The 15450-nt window shown below is 42.8% G+C and overlaps 1 protein-coding gene across 1 annotated transcript in view; it reads right to left on the bottom strand.

The window, feature by feature from the left end:
• Positions 1-14481, bottom strand: part of nedd9 (neural precursor cell expressed, developmentally down-regulated 9) — a 32840-nt gene extending 18359 nt beyond the window's left edge. Inside the window, exons 1-2 of the mRNA XM_034160382.1 lie at positions 14417-14481; positions 10233-10734 (exon numbers count right to left, since the gene is read on the bottom strand). Coding sequence (XP_034016273.1) covers positions 10233-10734; positions 14417-14481 — 567 coding nt within the window. The remainder of the gene's footprint in view (positions 1-10232; positions 10735-14416) is intronic.
• Positions 14482-15450: the final 969 nt, after the last annotated feature.

Genomic DNA, 15450 nt, shown 5'->3' with positions numbered 1-15450 from the left:
CAAATAAATTCTTTAAAAATCCTAGAATGTGATTTTCTGGATTTTTTTTTTTCTCATTTTGTCTCTCATAATTGAAGTGTATGTATGTTGAAAATTACAGACCTCTCTCTTTCTAAGTAGGAGAACTTGCACAATCAGGGGCTGACTAAATACTTTTTACCCCACTGTATATGACAACTTTGACTCATTCCTCACTGAAGGAAGGAGGTTTTGGACCTTTTGAATTAAAGTGAAAAGTCTATCCTACATTTTGTTTCAACTCTTGTGTGCAGTCAAAATGTAAAAAAAAAAAGAAAAAAAGTCACAGTCTTTTTGTGTGTATAATTTGATGTTCTAAGATTTGACAGGAAATCCTCATATCACACCTTCTCATTGAAGTCACCCAGGTGCTAATGCCCCGCTGACACAAATCAACAGCAGTAATGAGTCTTGTCACCAAAGGTCAGCCTGTAAAATATGGTGACAATGACATTGCTGATAATCTGGCAACTAAACTCTGTTGAACTTTACCCATCCATCTGCCTGTTCACACATTCACCCTCCTCATCACTTGTTCTTGCACCGCCATCACACTTGTCCTCTGATCCATCTGTCTGGATGCTGAAAACGTTGAACGCCTTCTTTTCCGCCTTCAGCTCTGTCAGCACGCTGCTGTTAGTTGAGCCTTTTAATGCCTGAGAGTGGCCTGCAGAGAAATTTGAACCTCTAGCTGCACTTTGCTAACCATTCATTAACTCATAAAGTGGGTGGAATTTGTGCATGACCATTTTTTTGTGAAGTGCAGCACACGTCATTGGCCTTGTACCTGTAATCTGCACAGTGACAATAAAGTTGAATTGAACACATTTCGGCTTTGACCCACATCTAAAGACATGCAGGTTAGGTGAATTAGAAGCTTTATAATTGTCCAGGTCTCCCTTGTAAAACAGATCTCGACCTCAATGGGACTAATCTGGTTAAATTAAATTAAACTGACATAACCAAGCTGAAGCCAATGTGGAAGTGGCAAAGGCTGCAATTCCTCCAATGGCCACATAAGGCTGGTGCCAAAATTGAGCCAGTCCCCACAGAAACCCATGTTAAAATCTCCAACTTTTACAATAGTAATAATCATGTTTCCAGCCCAGTGCAAAAACAATTTTGAGTTTTATCACTAGTTTTCCTACTAATGACAACTGGGACGGGGGACGTTTATATAGCTTATTAGTTTTGGCTCTTTTAAAGCTGCAGTATGTTGGATTGACCGTCATCTAGTGGTGAGGTTGCAAACTGAATCACATTTCTGCTTCATTAGTGACGATGGGATTCATCCTCCCTTACTGTCTGTTGTCATAACCATGATTCTCCAATGGAGAATCAGAATGGTTTCTTAGCCTTAGCTAGGCTGGGGACACTGATTATAGGTGGGCGCGTTCGGGCTTCATCGATCATGCCAAGTTCATGCCAGTTTTGCCATCGCTCCGCCCCTTTACCCATTTACTGGCTGGATGGGAGTTAAGCAAAGTCAGGCACCTCGAGACGCCACTCAAACCACCTGCTCAGAAAACCTATGGAAATAATCTGCCCTCTATTTAACTTGAATCCCAATAAAACTAATTTGTTTGACGTTTTACTAGTAATTTTAATCCCAGAGGTTGTATTCGTCACAAGCACACAAAGGTTGTATTCGTCACAAGCACACAATAATCTTCCCTTCCACCAGTTGGCGCTGCACTAGTCTATTAATGTGCCAAACTAATTAATGCAGTTAATTAAGTCTTGAATCCCACGAGGGCTTCCGCCATCATCATAAACCCAAACAGACAGTGGACGTAATGAGGAGCATTAAAACAGAACACACTGATTTTAGCGCTAATAAGGATCATCGCTCATCCTCTGTGATCAAAGAAGTCTCTTAATCCTGATGATCATCAGGAAAGGCATAATTTCACAAGATTTGTGACATTCTGTGTTTACTTTCCAAGGCGATATCATGAGATAATCCGCTGATTTGTGAGAATATAGAAAGTAAGGAGTGGAGAAAAAGCTCTGATGGACCTGCGAGGATAAATCTTGAAAGAGGGGAAAGAATTAGCAAAGTATTTATTGTCTTCTCTGCATGTTGATCACTTACTTTATCACAGACTCTTCTCTGAAGTTTCACAGAGAAAAATTCCATTCAGAATGCAAACAGCAGAGCAGAATACACCTGAAAGAACTGATTTATGGCTTTGTCCTCTCTGTCAAGTCTCATGGGCCAGCAATTCATCAAAACAGCCACAGTGGTGACCTGACGGCTGCATGGAGAAGTTTGCTTACTTCAGGAGGAAATATGTCATGTGTTTGATGCTCAGATCATTTTGAACTGGTTCTGCAGGTCACCCCATCCACCACAGTGTGGTGGATGGTGACCACACCATGGAAACACCCCGGGACCTGTATGGCAACCACCCAGGCAGACAATGGGTCAATCCACACCTTTCAAAAATAACGATCTGTCACAGCCAGGTGAAGCGTGGAGGTCCCCTTGGCATTGTCTAGCCACTGGTATCTTCAACACTGAGAAATTCACCATGTGTACAAAGTTTTATAGCTGACATTCATTTGACATAATGTCATTCCAGCAGTACCCATTAATCCTCCAAAGAGACCTGGTACAGAAGACATCATGGTATCGCCTACGCATCTAAATCTCACAACCTTACAGTAAGTCAAGAAGCAACAGGCTCCTAAAGACTTGGACCTTCATTCTTCTACAAAGTTATCAATATCCCCAAACAGCTTTGTTGAGGGATCACATGACTCCAGAAGCTCTGTCCCAAGTGTCTCCTGATATCAAAGGCCAAGGCCTCGGAGTGATGAACGCCACTGCCGAGATAAGGGAATGTTGTAACCTTTATTTCACCAGGTTTGTCCCATTGAGATCAGAAGATCTCTTTTTCAAGGGAGACCTGACCAAAATGACAGCAATACACAGTTTCAACAAACAGTCACGCAGACTCAATACAGTACAAATATGTAAGGAATGCCTCTACAAGTTCAACACCTCTGATGGCTGAGTCCAGAAAGTCACTGAAAGCCTGGATCTTAGTCTTGATCCAGGACAATCTGAAACCCAGACACTCTGATTCCTCACTCTGCTTCTCAAGTGCTGCAATCAGGGTATCAGCTGCAAATTTAAGGTCAGCATACCCTTTACTCACCAACAAAGACAGCTAAGGCACTGGTTTCCATAACTTTACCCAGTACCCAGTCCATGCAAGCACTGAAGAACAGTGTATAAACCATAACACAACTGTGCCAAACAAATAATCATTTACTGCACATAACCTGGTTAATTCCAAGGTAAACAACAGTTAAACGGAGCAGTGAGCAGACCACAAACAGTTATCAGAGCCCTTCCTTGTTGTGATTCACCCCTGCTTCTTTATGACTCCAATGATTAGACTGGATAAGCAGGTATGACCGTGGAGGAGGAAATGCCCATACAGGGCTAGACCTCATGGCCAGGAAGTAAGGAATGAAAAGACCGTCTGGTGGGAGCAGATAAGAAGCTTGTTGGAGGGCTTTGAACTCTGAACCCAGCCCATCTTTGAAGACTGTGACCTCAGCGCCTGAGTCAGAGGGGGAAACAGAGGAAATGGGAGTGTAGAGGCCAAACTAGGAGTGGATGAAACAGACACCTTTCAGAGTGAAGAAGAAAGAGGAATTCAAGTGCTGGGTCAGATGGGTAATGGGGCTGAGGGATAAAGGCTGGATGCGGATTCTCCTGGCTTCCATGTGAGGAGGCTCTTTGTGTGGCAACTGCACCACACCGTTAACGAGCTCCGAGGCCTCAAAGGGGGCAGCTGTGGAGCTCCTTAACTCATCATCCCAGGACGGTCAAGCAAGGACAAGGCTGCAGCATTAAACCAAGCAGCCAGAGAGGCAGAAAACACCAAACCCCAATGTGTCTTTATAAAGCAAAAGCCCACACCACATGAAGAGAAAATTACCAGGCACCAATCTGGATTTGCACGGTGAGGTTGGCATGCAAAGCCAAGTACACATTCCGGAGAATATGTGTGGAGAAGAGTGCATGCATGATAACGTGCACTCGCATACACAAAAAGGTAACCCTTTTATGGGAACGTAGGGTCATATGAGAGCGTATTATCCATCTAAAAACCCTCAAAAATCATATTGGAAGCATGCACGTTTGCATGCATGTGACAAGAAAAAGCAGTTTTCCTTCAGCTCCTCAGTGCTCAGTGCATTATTCAGTGCTGGGAGCCTGACAACACCACCGCACTACAAAGGCAACAAGTAGTAAACAAGAAAGATGAATGGAGATGATAGAAGGACAGAAAAGACAGAATTTGGAGGTGATAAACACAAATTATTAGTGCAAGTGTTATGATTCAGTATAGTGCACTACTGTCCTGATGGTATCAGTGCAGAAGGTTGCAGTTTCAGTAGTTGTTAGAATTTGGATTTAACAGGACTGGGTGTGGTCACAGGGCTAGGTGGGGTAGGAGTTGGTTTACCAATTTATAGACTAGAGTTTGATTCCAGGGCTGTCCCAGTCCACCCCGCTATAAATAGGTGCCAGCTTTGGCTTGGGAAATAACCAGTGATGGACTGTGTGCTCCTTGGATTGTCATCAGCCAGTATGGGACATGGCCAAAACGCTACTCACGCGTGCACACATAAAGGACTTTTGCCAATACAGAGCCTAAACCCTTAATGCCAAACTACAGTGTCCAGGAGATAGTCCCAGGTATGGGTTTAGTTCCTGTTTGTGTTGGGAAAGTGTAGGTACACGGACCCACAACAGGGGGCGCAAATGAACGGACAATGGAGGAAGTCAAATAACACTTTACTGTTGTGAATGGGCACAACAAACACAACAGATTACAACAATAGACAACAAGTCAAATCACAGAAGGTGTCGTGTGGGCAGGCTCGAAGATAGAAGACGTCTGTCCAAAGCAGAACCGGAACCACACGATTTCCTCCGCCACCAGACCCCGGGAATACTGGAGCCGCCAAGTCCCGAACTCCCAGGTGGCCACTGCCTCCGCGTGTCAGACCTGGTACTGCTCTCGTTGGAAAGAGTCTGCTATATAATGCACAAAAGTCACAAAAGGTTACTGTCGAAAAGATCTCACGGTCAGCTGAGAATGTTACCTTCCAGGTAGAACGATATCTCGGCAAAGAGGTGGAGACGTTGTCCTGCTGATGTACCCCTGCTGATCAGGTGATTGGTAACAGCTGTTGCAGGTGATGCGACAGCTGTCACCCTGGCTGCTCCTGTGAGGCGGCTGCGCCCTCTGGTGCCTGGAGCTCGCACTCCAGACAGGGCGCCCTCTGGTGGTGGGCCAGCAGTACCTCCTCTTCTGGCGGCCCACACAACAGTTTGTGATTTCCCCTATACACTTTGAACTCTGTTAACTTAATGTGTTGACCCAGCAGTGCTACAGAAACCGCTGATATGAGTCTCAGTTAATTGATTCATTTGACAACAGAGTGCACTGGTAGTGATTGCTCCCGAAAGGCATTTCTGTTGTCAACATCGACATCGATAGTTTGGACTTTGATCGACTGAGGTCTCTTTCACACTTGATGCATTGCACTGATGAATACAACTGAGCCAATTCACAAATCATGAACTCGATCAAAATGGTACGAAAACTGTCAAAATAATTTGATGGAATCACAACTGTAAGTTGTTTGCATTGCAGTACACAGTCACCACATTCCAATGTGGTGGATGATCCATTTCCGGGTTTATGATATCGACAATTTCTCATGATGTGCATTTTAGCCTATTTCAACCAAATGAGAGAATTTAAAACTGGTCCGTTAGACCTGTTTTGGATCATCCTCGCTTGGACTTTGGTTTGCTATTGTCGTATTGACAATTAACTTGATGTCATTTGTACATTTGTCTGTCCGGGCAACAGAAATCTCACCACATATAAATCCCAGTTGCACATCTACACACTCAAATCATGCTTTTGTAATCAAGAGTCTGCTCAGCCCAATAACCACCAATACATACAGATTAATGATGTAGCTGTACGATTGAATTTATCATTTAAAATAACCGATTCTATTTAAAAGTGGCAGAAGAATTTTTTTTGTTGCCTCTAAGTTCCAAACCATGTCTGAGATTTTGTGTTATTTTGGAATGCAGCAAACAGGAATCAACAACACTCAGAACGCTTTACTTTTGCTCCAGTGGTTTTCTGTCTGTAATTAACAACAACTCTTGAGTGTTGCTGGTGCCATGGCAACTACATCTTAATAACATCTTAGTGCCTGAACCGTCTCTGGTTTTAGTAGATCCCTGTTTCTCTGCGGTAAAGAATAAAAAAAATCAAAAAGACTGTGGTAATTTGAAGATTAGCCCTTGTTCCTGTGGTGGAGATTGAGTTTTATTTTATTTATTTTTTTGCACAGTGACACAACAAATCACTCACACACACACACACACACACACACACACACACACACACACACACTCTCATCTTTAGCTGCTTATCCAAGATGGGTCGTGGGGGGTGTGAGGCGGGGTACACCCTGGACAGGATGCCAGTCTGTCCCAAGGCCACACATATACAAACAAACACATTCATACCTGCACACACACCTATGGACAATTTAAAGTGTCCAAAGTGTTTGGATGTGGGGGAGAACATGCAAACCCCACACAGGTGGGAATCGATCCCATGATCTTCTTGCTTTGAGGCAACAATGCTAACCACTAAGTCACTGTACGGCCCACAACAAATCAGGTGCTGAAAAATCATCTGCACACAGTGTGACACAGTCGTACCCATGAATGGCAACATTGTCTCACTAAAATTTGTGCAGTTTTGAGAATCGCAGATTAGAATATTTGACTTGAAGAAATAATCTCAGCAATAATGTTACAGCACCAATAAAAAGCATTTTAATTTGAATTTAATCCGTGCAGTCTGCTAAAGAAGCACATTTGGTCAACAGAGCTGCTGTTCGTCATCAAGTGTGCGCGTTTGAAGGTTGATTGACAGGTCTCCTGTTGCATCTCCCATCTCTTCTCTGCATGCAACCGGCTTTGAATGACTTATCACATCCACTTATAGGAAGTGAGTCTCAACTCCAGGCGCCTGTTGCCTCTATACCTTCCAAAAAAAAAAAAAAAAAAAAGGAAAAGCAGCTCCTTGCTCGTTTCTATTATTTCTGACGGAGAAGAGGACAAAGAAAAATAAATACCACCCACAGGATATCAAAATCTCATCCAATATATAATTACAATCTTTCTCTTGGAGGCATGATCTGATCTCAAGCGTTGGAGTGAATTAAGCGGTTGAATAAACAGGAGCTTTTTCCTTTTATTTTTCCCCTCTGTGTCTGAGCACACTCACGACAAAGACTCGCATTTGTCCAGCTGATTGTTTTGGCTATGTATCCGACAGAAGGATCACTGCAAAGTTGGAAAGTGGGTTGTATTACCTTCCAGCAGCCATAAAGCCAGAAAAGGGACATACAATATAAATGCACTCATGAAGTGTGTGCGTCCGCGCTTCAGTTACATTTTCTTATACCTGTGATAACTTGCACAAAATTTAGTGGATTTTCACCAAATTTTTACTGAAAATGCCCAATGAACATATCTCAGAATAGTTCAAATTTGAGCATCATTGTGTTTTACCACAACTCTTTAAGGACTGCCCATTTTAACTAGAGCCCGACCGACATATCGGCCGGCCGATATTATCGGCCGATATAAGCCCCTTTCAAAGTACTCACTATCGGCCGAAATTTTGCCGATAGAATGCCGATAATTTCTCATAAACAGAACAGTTACTGAAATTATGTTTGTGTCGGCAATGTAAAATGTCCTTGCACCGTTTGTCCAGTAGATGGAGCTCTGACTCCATTCAACTGAGAGCTGCTTAAACGTGTTCATCACCGGCCCCTGTAGTTCGCCGTCACACTGCACTGATCGGCTGACAAAAGCATACAAGTAAGTTTATATGGATGTTGTTTGTAATAACTTTGCAATTATATTCACCCCACATTTCTCCCGTTTCAGTTCAACTCAGTTTGATTACTCAGTTTATGAAGTAAGATCAGATGTATTTCACAACTCTTTTTAAGGATATGTATTTGCTAATTTCACAAAGGTTTAATTCTTGATTGCATTTTTTTGAACTTGAAAATTCTTCTCTGTTATAAAGTTAATCAATATGAGGACAAAGCTTCAGCTTTTAGCTCGTACCTTTTTTGTTAAGGGTCCAAAAAAGAACAATTTATTCATTAAAAAAAAAATATCGGCTGATTTATCGGCTATCGGCAAATCAGCATTTTTTTCATGCAAATGTCGTTATCGGCATTGGCCTCAAAAAATCCATATTGGTCGGGCTCTAATTTTAACACACAGTACTGATTCTTGCATCCATGAGAACAATAAAATGCATCTGTTTTCAACCAATTTAGAGTGAACATCTCAAGTTTCATTTGAGCATGATCAGGTTTCATCACGGCCCTCCAAGGACTGCCCACTTTACTATAAGAGTATTGATTGCTGTTCACATGCAAACTTAACAAAACTGAGCAGACTTTAATTAAATTTGAACTACAGGTCCCAAAAGGTATCTTGGACTCCTTTGAATTTGAGCTTGATCGGGTTGCATCAAACCCTTTTGAGAGGACACCTCCCCCACACACACACTTTACCAAACATGATATTTATTATTGTAATTATTATTATATTTTGTCAGTATCAGCTTTTCACATGTATATTCTAACCAATAAGACACAAAAAACATCAATATATGATCCACATAAATTACAAAACTCCCACCTTTAAATTTTGATTCTATTTATTATCCTATTTACCCAAATCCCAATGTGGTTTCGTGGTTAGGTCGGCAACACAGCTGACTGCTTATATTTCCAATAGCTATCAAACCACAGAAGACATGCTTCAGTGAATTTCTCCTAATTTATCTGCCAAAGTCATCAAGCCAACACTAAGCCAAATGAATAACATGGTACAAATTACCAGCGGTGGGGGAAAACTGCCGCATGAGTGTGCCTTCTTGTTTCTTCTACAACAGGCCATATTTTCTGAGACAGTTGAAGATGCTAAAAAGTGCTTTAAATCATATACCGCCCGACCAATAAAACAACAAATCTATATCACAGCCGTTCTGCTCGGACATCTGTATATTTAGCAACATACTGTAAATGTTTAAGCCAAGTGCTTTCTAGTGTGCCAGCGACCATTTACAGCATCTAAAAACCTACTTTCGGGCAGCTGGACTCCACCAAAATCTGAGAAACAGCTTTGTGCTGTTTGCTTTTCCTTCTGTGGCTTGACTGGCTCTCCTACATGCAGACTGCCAGTTCACATGTAGCACCAAATAGAGAGAAGGGGACAAAAAAACCCCCACTGCGCTGCTCTGTGGTAAATGCCAAGCCAGGCACACCCTGTCCTCATGTCACAGTGCAGACCCACAATCTCTGCAGCCTTGCCAGGTTTGACACTTAACTGGTGTCGGGGCAGGAAAATGGCTCACTGTGCAAATACTCAGATGACGTGTCATATCACATCTTAATGTCCACACTTGAATCTGCTGTAGTCCTGATGACCCTGGCTCAAAAAAATCAGATTACCTATAGACATCAAGAGTGTCATCTCCACCCCTTTCACAGAGACATGTGAGATATATCATGAGTATTACATGCAAAGACAAATTAACACTGAAGAACTTTTCAGAATGACCAAATCTGAGCTACTTTCCTCTCTGTTTAAGTATATCCACCTAAGCTAGGTTGGACATGTAACGATAATGCCATTGTCCACTTTATACTGCTGCACGGGGTTCTCAAGGAAGGTTCTCTCTCCTCACACAGGGAGACCCAAACTGAGGTTTTGACACCTAGACTCAAGCAGCACAAAGTGCACTTAATGAAGATCCAAAAGTCAACATGGGAAGACCAAAGACCACAGCAACAAAGCGTCTAAGACTGCGAGAACATCCTCTGAGATCCACCAAAAACTGAGACATCACCACGGCACTGTCTTTTACGATAGAAGCCTGTCACCCAAAAACTGTTTCTAAACATCAATGATCATTTTCTATTTCGTTCCCTCAGTCCCTCTATTTCTGCTTTACATTTGAGATCCTCTACTTCAGGATTGATCAAACAGCAATGAATGTTTGAAAATCTAAACATAAAGCGTTCCTTTATAGTCTCTTTTCTTTCATGGATCTCACCTTGCTTTGTGCATTATCAGCAGCTAGAGTACTCCTTGGAGGGACTTGGTAGACATCTTGTCCTGGAGGGACCTGGTAAACGCTCTGCTGATTCTGCTGCTGTGGACTCTGATGGGATGGTGGCACCTGGTAGAATCCCTGGGCTGAACCTGCTTTCTGTTGATAGGCTGAGCTCTGAGGAGGTGATTGGACAGCAGTGGCACTGGACGGGGACTGGGCTTCAAACATGGGCCCGATCAGTAGCTTCAAACGGTTGCCAGGGGCAATTCCTTGGCGACCGTGCAGGGAGCAGAGCCACCAGCCTTCCAGGCCTCCTGTGTTCTGCTCAATGACGGTCAGGATATCCCCTTTCCGGAAGGCCAGCTCCTCGGGGGACTCTGGCACGTTGTCGTACAACGCTTTGGCCATTAGGTTCTGCAGAAACAAACAGACACATGAAGTCACATTCTTTATTACAACAAATAAACCTACAACAACTGGAGCAAGACATGTTCTACTGAACCTGTAGACACAAGAGTCACTTTTGACTAATGTACCGGTTAGTTAAATGCTATGACGCAAATATGATGCACTAATCTGACCTTCAAATTAGCATTCACAATTGCATTAGCCCCCAGATCCACACCAGATGTCTTTCAGACCGATCTGAATTTGATAGGATTTGCTCAGCTTGTGCCCCGCTTCAGGGCACAGCTATCTAAAGGGCTAGCGAGGTTTAAAGGATAATGACTTAAAACTGCCGATTTGGAGATAGCAAAAGCCCTTGAGTGTGCCACTGCTGTGTCTGAAAAAGGCATTTACTACTAATTGCCTCAGTAAATGCATCATCTTTATTCTTTAGCCTTCATGCATCTGGGGAAGGACTTAAGCGATCATGCATTTTCCTTTTAAACAGCTTCATACTTACAAAATAGCAAACATTAATTCCTCAAAGCTTCCCTGCCATGCAAGCTCCACTTGAACAACAGTGGATTAAGTGCTTTCCTGAAGGGCATCTTAATGTTGATACTGCAAGAGAGAGAGAGAGACTAAATTTGACTGTCTTTTGTGTTTTTAAGTGCATATTCGTGCAAACAAATCCTCATAACTAACTTATGTGAAACCAGTCAGATGGGGCTCACAGAGGCTGTCAGTCTTTGCTTATGCAGCACAAAGCTGCGAAGAAATTCTTTCTTAATGAAGAAAATAACAAGGCAGGACTGAGGTAATGGCGCACAGCAGTGCTGCCGACTTTAAATCTGCTTTTCATCTTCATAAACTACAACATCTTGCAGCTCAGTGGGCTGCAGGAGAATTAAGTTCATTCCTATCAGTGGAAATTGGCTGAGTGGAGGATAAAATTGGATTTCTAATCGGACAACGCACTACATGCACATTTAGATGGAAAGCAAGAATTACAGACAAGTATGCAAGAAATCGTACTGTTCACCTTGTTGAAGGAAAATGAAAGTCACTCAGACAGTTTCACTGATTTCACTCATGTGGCTTATCTTTTTTTTCCATTATTAATACCTTGTGGGAATGAAGAAGCCCATGTTGTGGCTGCTGCTGGTTTGAGGCTTTTGTGAACCTTCTCTGGCCTTCCTCTTTTGGACCTGACCTAATTCAGGCAGTTCCCATGTGAAATTCTCTTTGCTTGTGGCATTGTTATCTCTCTCTAGGAGTCTGGTGTGACTGGCTATTGTCTGAATATACTGTCAGTGCCATTAGCTAGCAACACCCGTCGGACAATTACTCCCCCACAGTCACCCCCTGCTGGCCAATAGCTGGCCTACGGGTCTGTAACACATTCAATTCTGACCTAGAAGGTGAGTGTGGGCCAACGGGAGCAGATCTGTATGTTTGCTCATTCCATTAATTTAATCAGGCCTGCAGAAGCATCCATGAGCACAGAAAATGCTGATTACTGTGATTATTGCTATGAGAAATGATGGCAATCCAAGTGTTTACACACAGCACTGTGATACTGATTCACTGTGCTTAATGTCTCTTTAAATGCTCAGAATCACCATCAAACCACCTTCACAAACAAAAACATGCACGTCTTCTTGTCTACCACAGTTAGTCACACAGCCAAACCCAAATTTATGTCAAAGGAAGAGCTGACACGGCAGGATGAGGGTGTAATGTTTTCATGATGCTATGTGTGCGACCTGCCACTGGGGGATTCAGAAGAACCAGTTGGCAGATAACGTACAGAAACCAAGATGCTGAATGTCATAATGTTTTTGAATTAGAATGACAACAAGATTCAAGAGCTCCTTACCCCAAACAATGCTAATTGACTAAAAATAACCAAATATTTTCCATCTATGGCTAATCATATTTATATATCACACTAGACAGCTACATTGTCCAAATTATGCCTCCTTTGGCCGCCTTTATTTGGGTTATCATAATGAAGCAAAACTGACCAAGTCCTACCAGCAGGCACACCATTCAGTGAAAAATGGGAAAAGTCTTTTTTTTTTTTAAGAAAAATGACCCACACATACAACCAGCTATCCCAACCCCCCTTTAACTTGGGACAAGACAAGCTTGGTGCAACTTTGTGCAACTCCAGGCGTCTCCGGGCTTAACTCAGGATCGTTTAAAGTAACTCTTGCTGTACTTGGTGCAAAAATTGGACGGTGGGTTGCAGCAAACCACCCGAAGGAAAACACACATCAAGCCAGGCAGCGAGGAATCCAACTTAGCTATTAAAATGATTAAAAACATCATGTCAAGCAACATGCTGAGCCCTCACACCCCCAACTCCCTTTCCAGCGCTTGATTGGCTAGCCACACCCGACTTTATTAATTAGTGATGGGTAGAGAGTGGACAAGACAAGGTTGACGCTCTCAGAAGCAAAATTGGTGACCCCTGTTTATCCTGATAATGGGCAGGGAATTTCCTTTTTTGGTTTTACAGTTATGGTTAGGAATCCTTATAGTGACACTCAACGTGTCAGAAGTCACACTCAAACCTTGGCTGCATTGAGAGTTTAGTTCAAGTCAACATTCCATGTTGTCTTGAGATTTCATGAGAGTCTTCAGTGTCAAGACTCATCTTCCAACATGTTGATTCTGCACCCAAATTAAAAATAATCACAAATTAAAAATAATAAGTAAAAATCATCAACGTGCACTGAGACTGGGTTGCTTAACTACTGTGATCATCACTGGCAGTCTATCAGGAAGCTGCTTCGCTTGAGCGGCTGAATCTAAGCAGCAGTGTGACATCAGCGTGGGCGAGTTCATGGAAAAAAGCTGCAGTTCACACAGTGTCATTTGTTGCAGTAAGTGTGCAGGACGAGATCATCGCTTTGAACAGGTTGCTGTTCTCAGTGAGGGATGGGGAAAGGCTGTGCTAGTGAACTCTTGTTATTGTTTGCTTTTGTCCACTGCACAACTGTAATCAGAGCAGGTGAAACTGACTATTAAACCGGACGTCAGGTCTCTGATGTAAACACTGGTTATTCACAACAAGGTGACTCCATCACTTGCCATTGATCCTCCTATAAACACATGTGCTTGCCATTTGTTAGTGGGCAGGGAGGGAGGGAAACTTCTGCTTCACACACGGATGACATACAGGAAGCGATCTCTCATACGTTTGCCAGTCCAGAGGGATTACATTGCTTGCAATGGAAATATGAGTTTTCACAGTAACATAGCAGTTTAGCAAACGTGCAGAAGCCAGTTTGGCTAAAAGTGCACAAGACACAACAGACAAGTACTGTAATTGAAAGTTCTTCATATGGTCGGATGGAATCTGCTTGACTGTCCATATATCGATGTCTAAAGGAAAACATCACTATGGGTGATGTTGCACATTTTAAAGTGTCGACTCATTAATTTCTGTTATTTGCTTATATATCTATTTGTTTTATACTAATTTACCAGAACAAATTGAATAACAGTGCACCATGGCTGATTTTCCCAAGCAGCTCTTGCGTAGCCGCATTCTGAGCAGCCAAGTCCTCCAGAGGCACACTGCTGGGGAAAAAGCCAAATCTCGGAGTTGGAGCTTTCCTGCACTCCCTGCTTCAGTCTGGTTTGGCTTGCAACCACCTGGTGCAGCCCCAGCACATCTTCACTTAACTCCAGGCAGACGAACTCTTCTTAATATCAAGGATTAACTTCTTCTCTGCTCTCCTTGAAAAATGGTCACAGAATTGTGTGGCACCTCGACTGGACCTTACTTGGACTTCCTGCTTTGGCCCAGACTGCTCTTGGCGTTCAACCGCCTGGCACAGCCCTGAAGCATCTCAGCCATTAAACATACAAATAAAGACTCACCCTCATTCTTCAATTTTATACTCTCTAGCTGACAGTGTTCAATTTGATCTCTGGGGAAGTAAGCATATTTTTTATGTTATAGTAGGGACAATGGAATTAGCGTGTGTGAGTGTGGCATGGTGGGGGCATGGCATCACGAAGGTGTCGATGAATAACAGAATTATCCAACTGTCTAACCCTCGTTCTTCAGTTATTTAAGCTGTTTGAAAGTATTTAATCCAGTCAAAAAGTATAAAAAAAAATCCCACCCAAAAGTGATCTCTTACATCCGGGTACAAGTGCATTTGAAAACGCGCTAAACTCTTTTATATGTTTTCATCATTAGAAAGCAGGAAATCATGCAAAAATCATCTAGATCAGTCTAAATTTCCACCTGGAGCATGAAGGCCTATCTGTCTGGCCCCTATACTCTCTGCTCCAGCAGCCATCTGTGACTCATGCACTTCTACGTCAACAAGGCATTTTCCATCAGTGAGGCGTCTGAGCACAAACATTCATCCTCTCATTTTGTGGAATGCCTGTGCTGACCACCTCAAAAAAACACAAAACCACCCTTACATAAGTTTACAGGCCACTGAAAGCACCCCCACCTTCAGATCTCTCCAAAGGCCTTGCCGGAGTCCATGTCGATCTATAAATAATGAACGCGGCTTTGACTGAGCTAGCTTACGGATACGACAGCTGAATTCCTCATCAATGAAGCCAAAACACAGATGAAATCTTCTCCACAGCAACGGGAGAAGAGGATGTTTTCAACCCAAACAATGAAACCTGCTCCGTCAAAAAAAGTGGCGCGCTCCGGCTATGTGCATGCACGACAGCACGCTGCTGGAAAACTGGGGCTGTAACCACGTAACGTGTCCCGCTGTGATGCAGAACGGGTGAAACGGCACACTCATTTGGCCTCATTTCACATAGTTAAATATAGAAACAATTA

This window comes from Thalassophryne amazonica, chromosome 20, assembly GCF_902500255.1.
Source record: "Thalassophryne amazonica chromosome 20, fThaAma1.1, whole genome shotgun sequence".
Lineage (NCBI taxonomy): Eukaryota > Metazoa > Chordata > Actinopteri > Batrachoidiformes > Batrachoididae > Thalassophryne > Thalassophryne amazonica.
The sequence above is the reverse complement of the archived record's forward strand: the minus strand, read 5'-3'. Positions and strand labels throughout refer to the sequence as shown.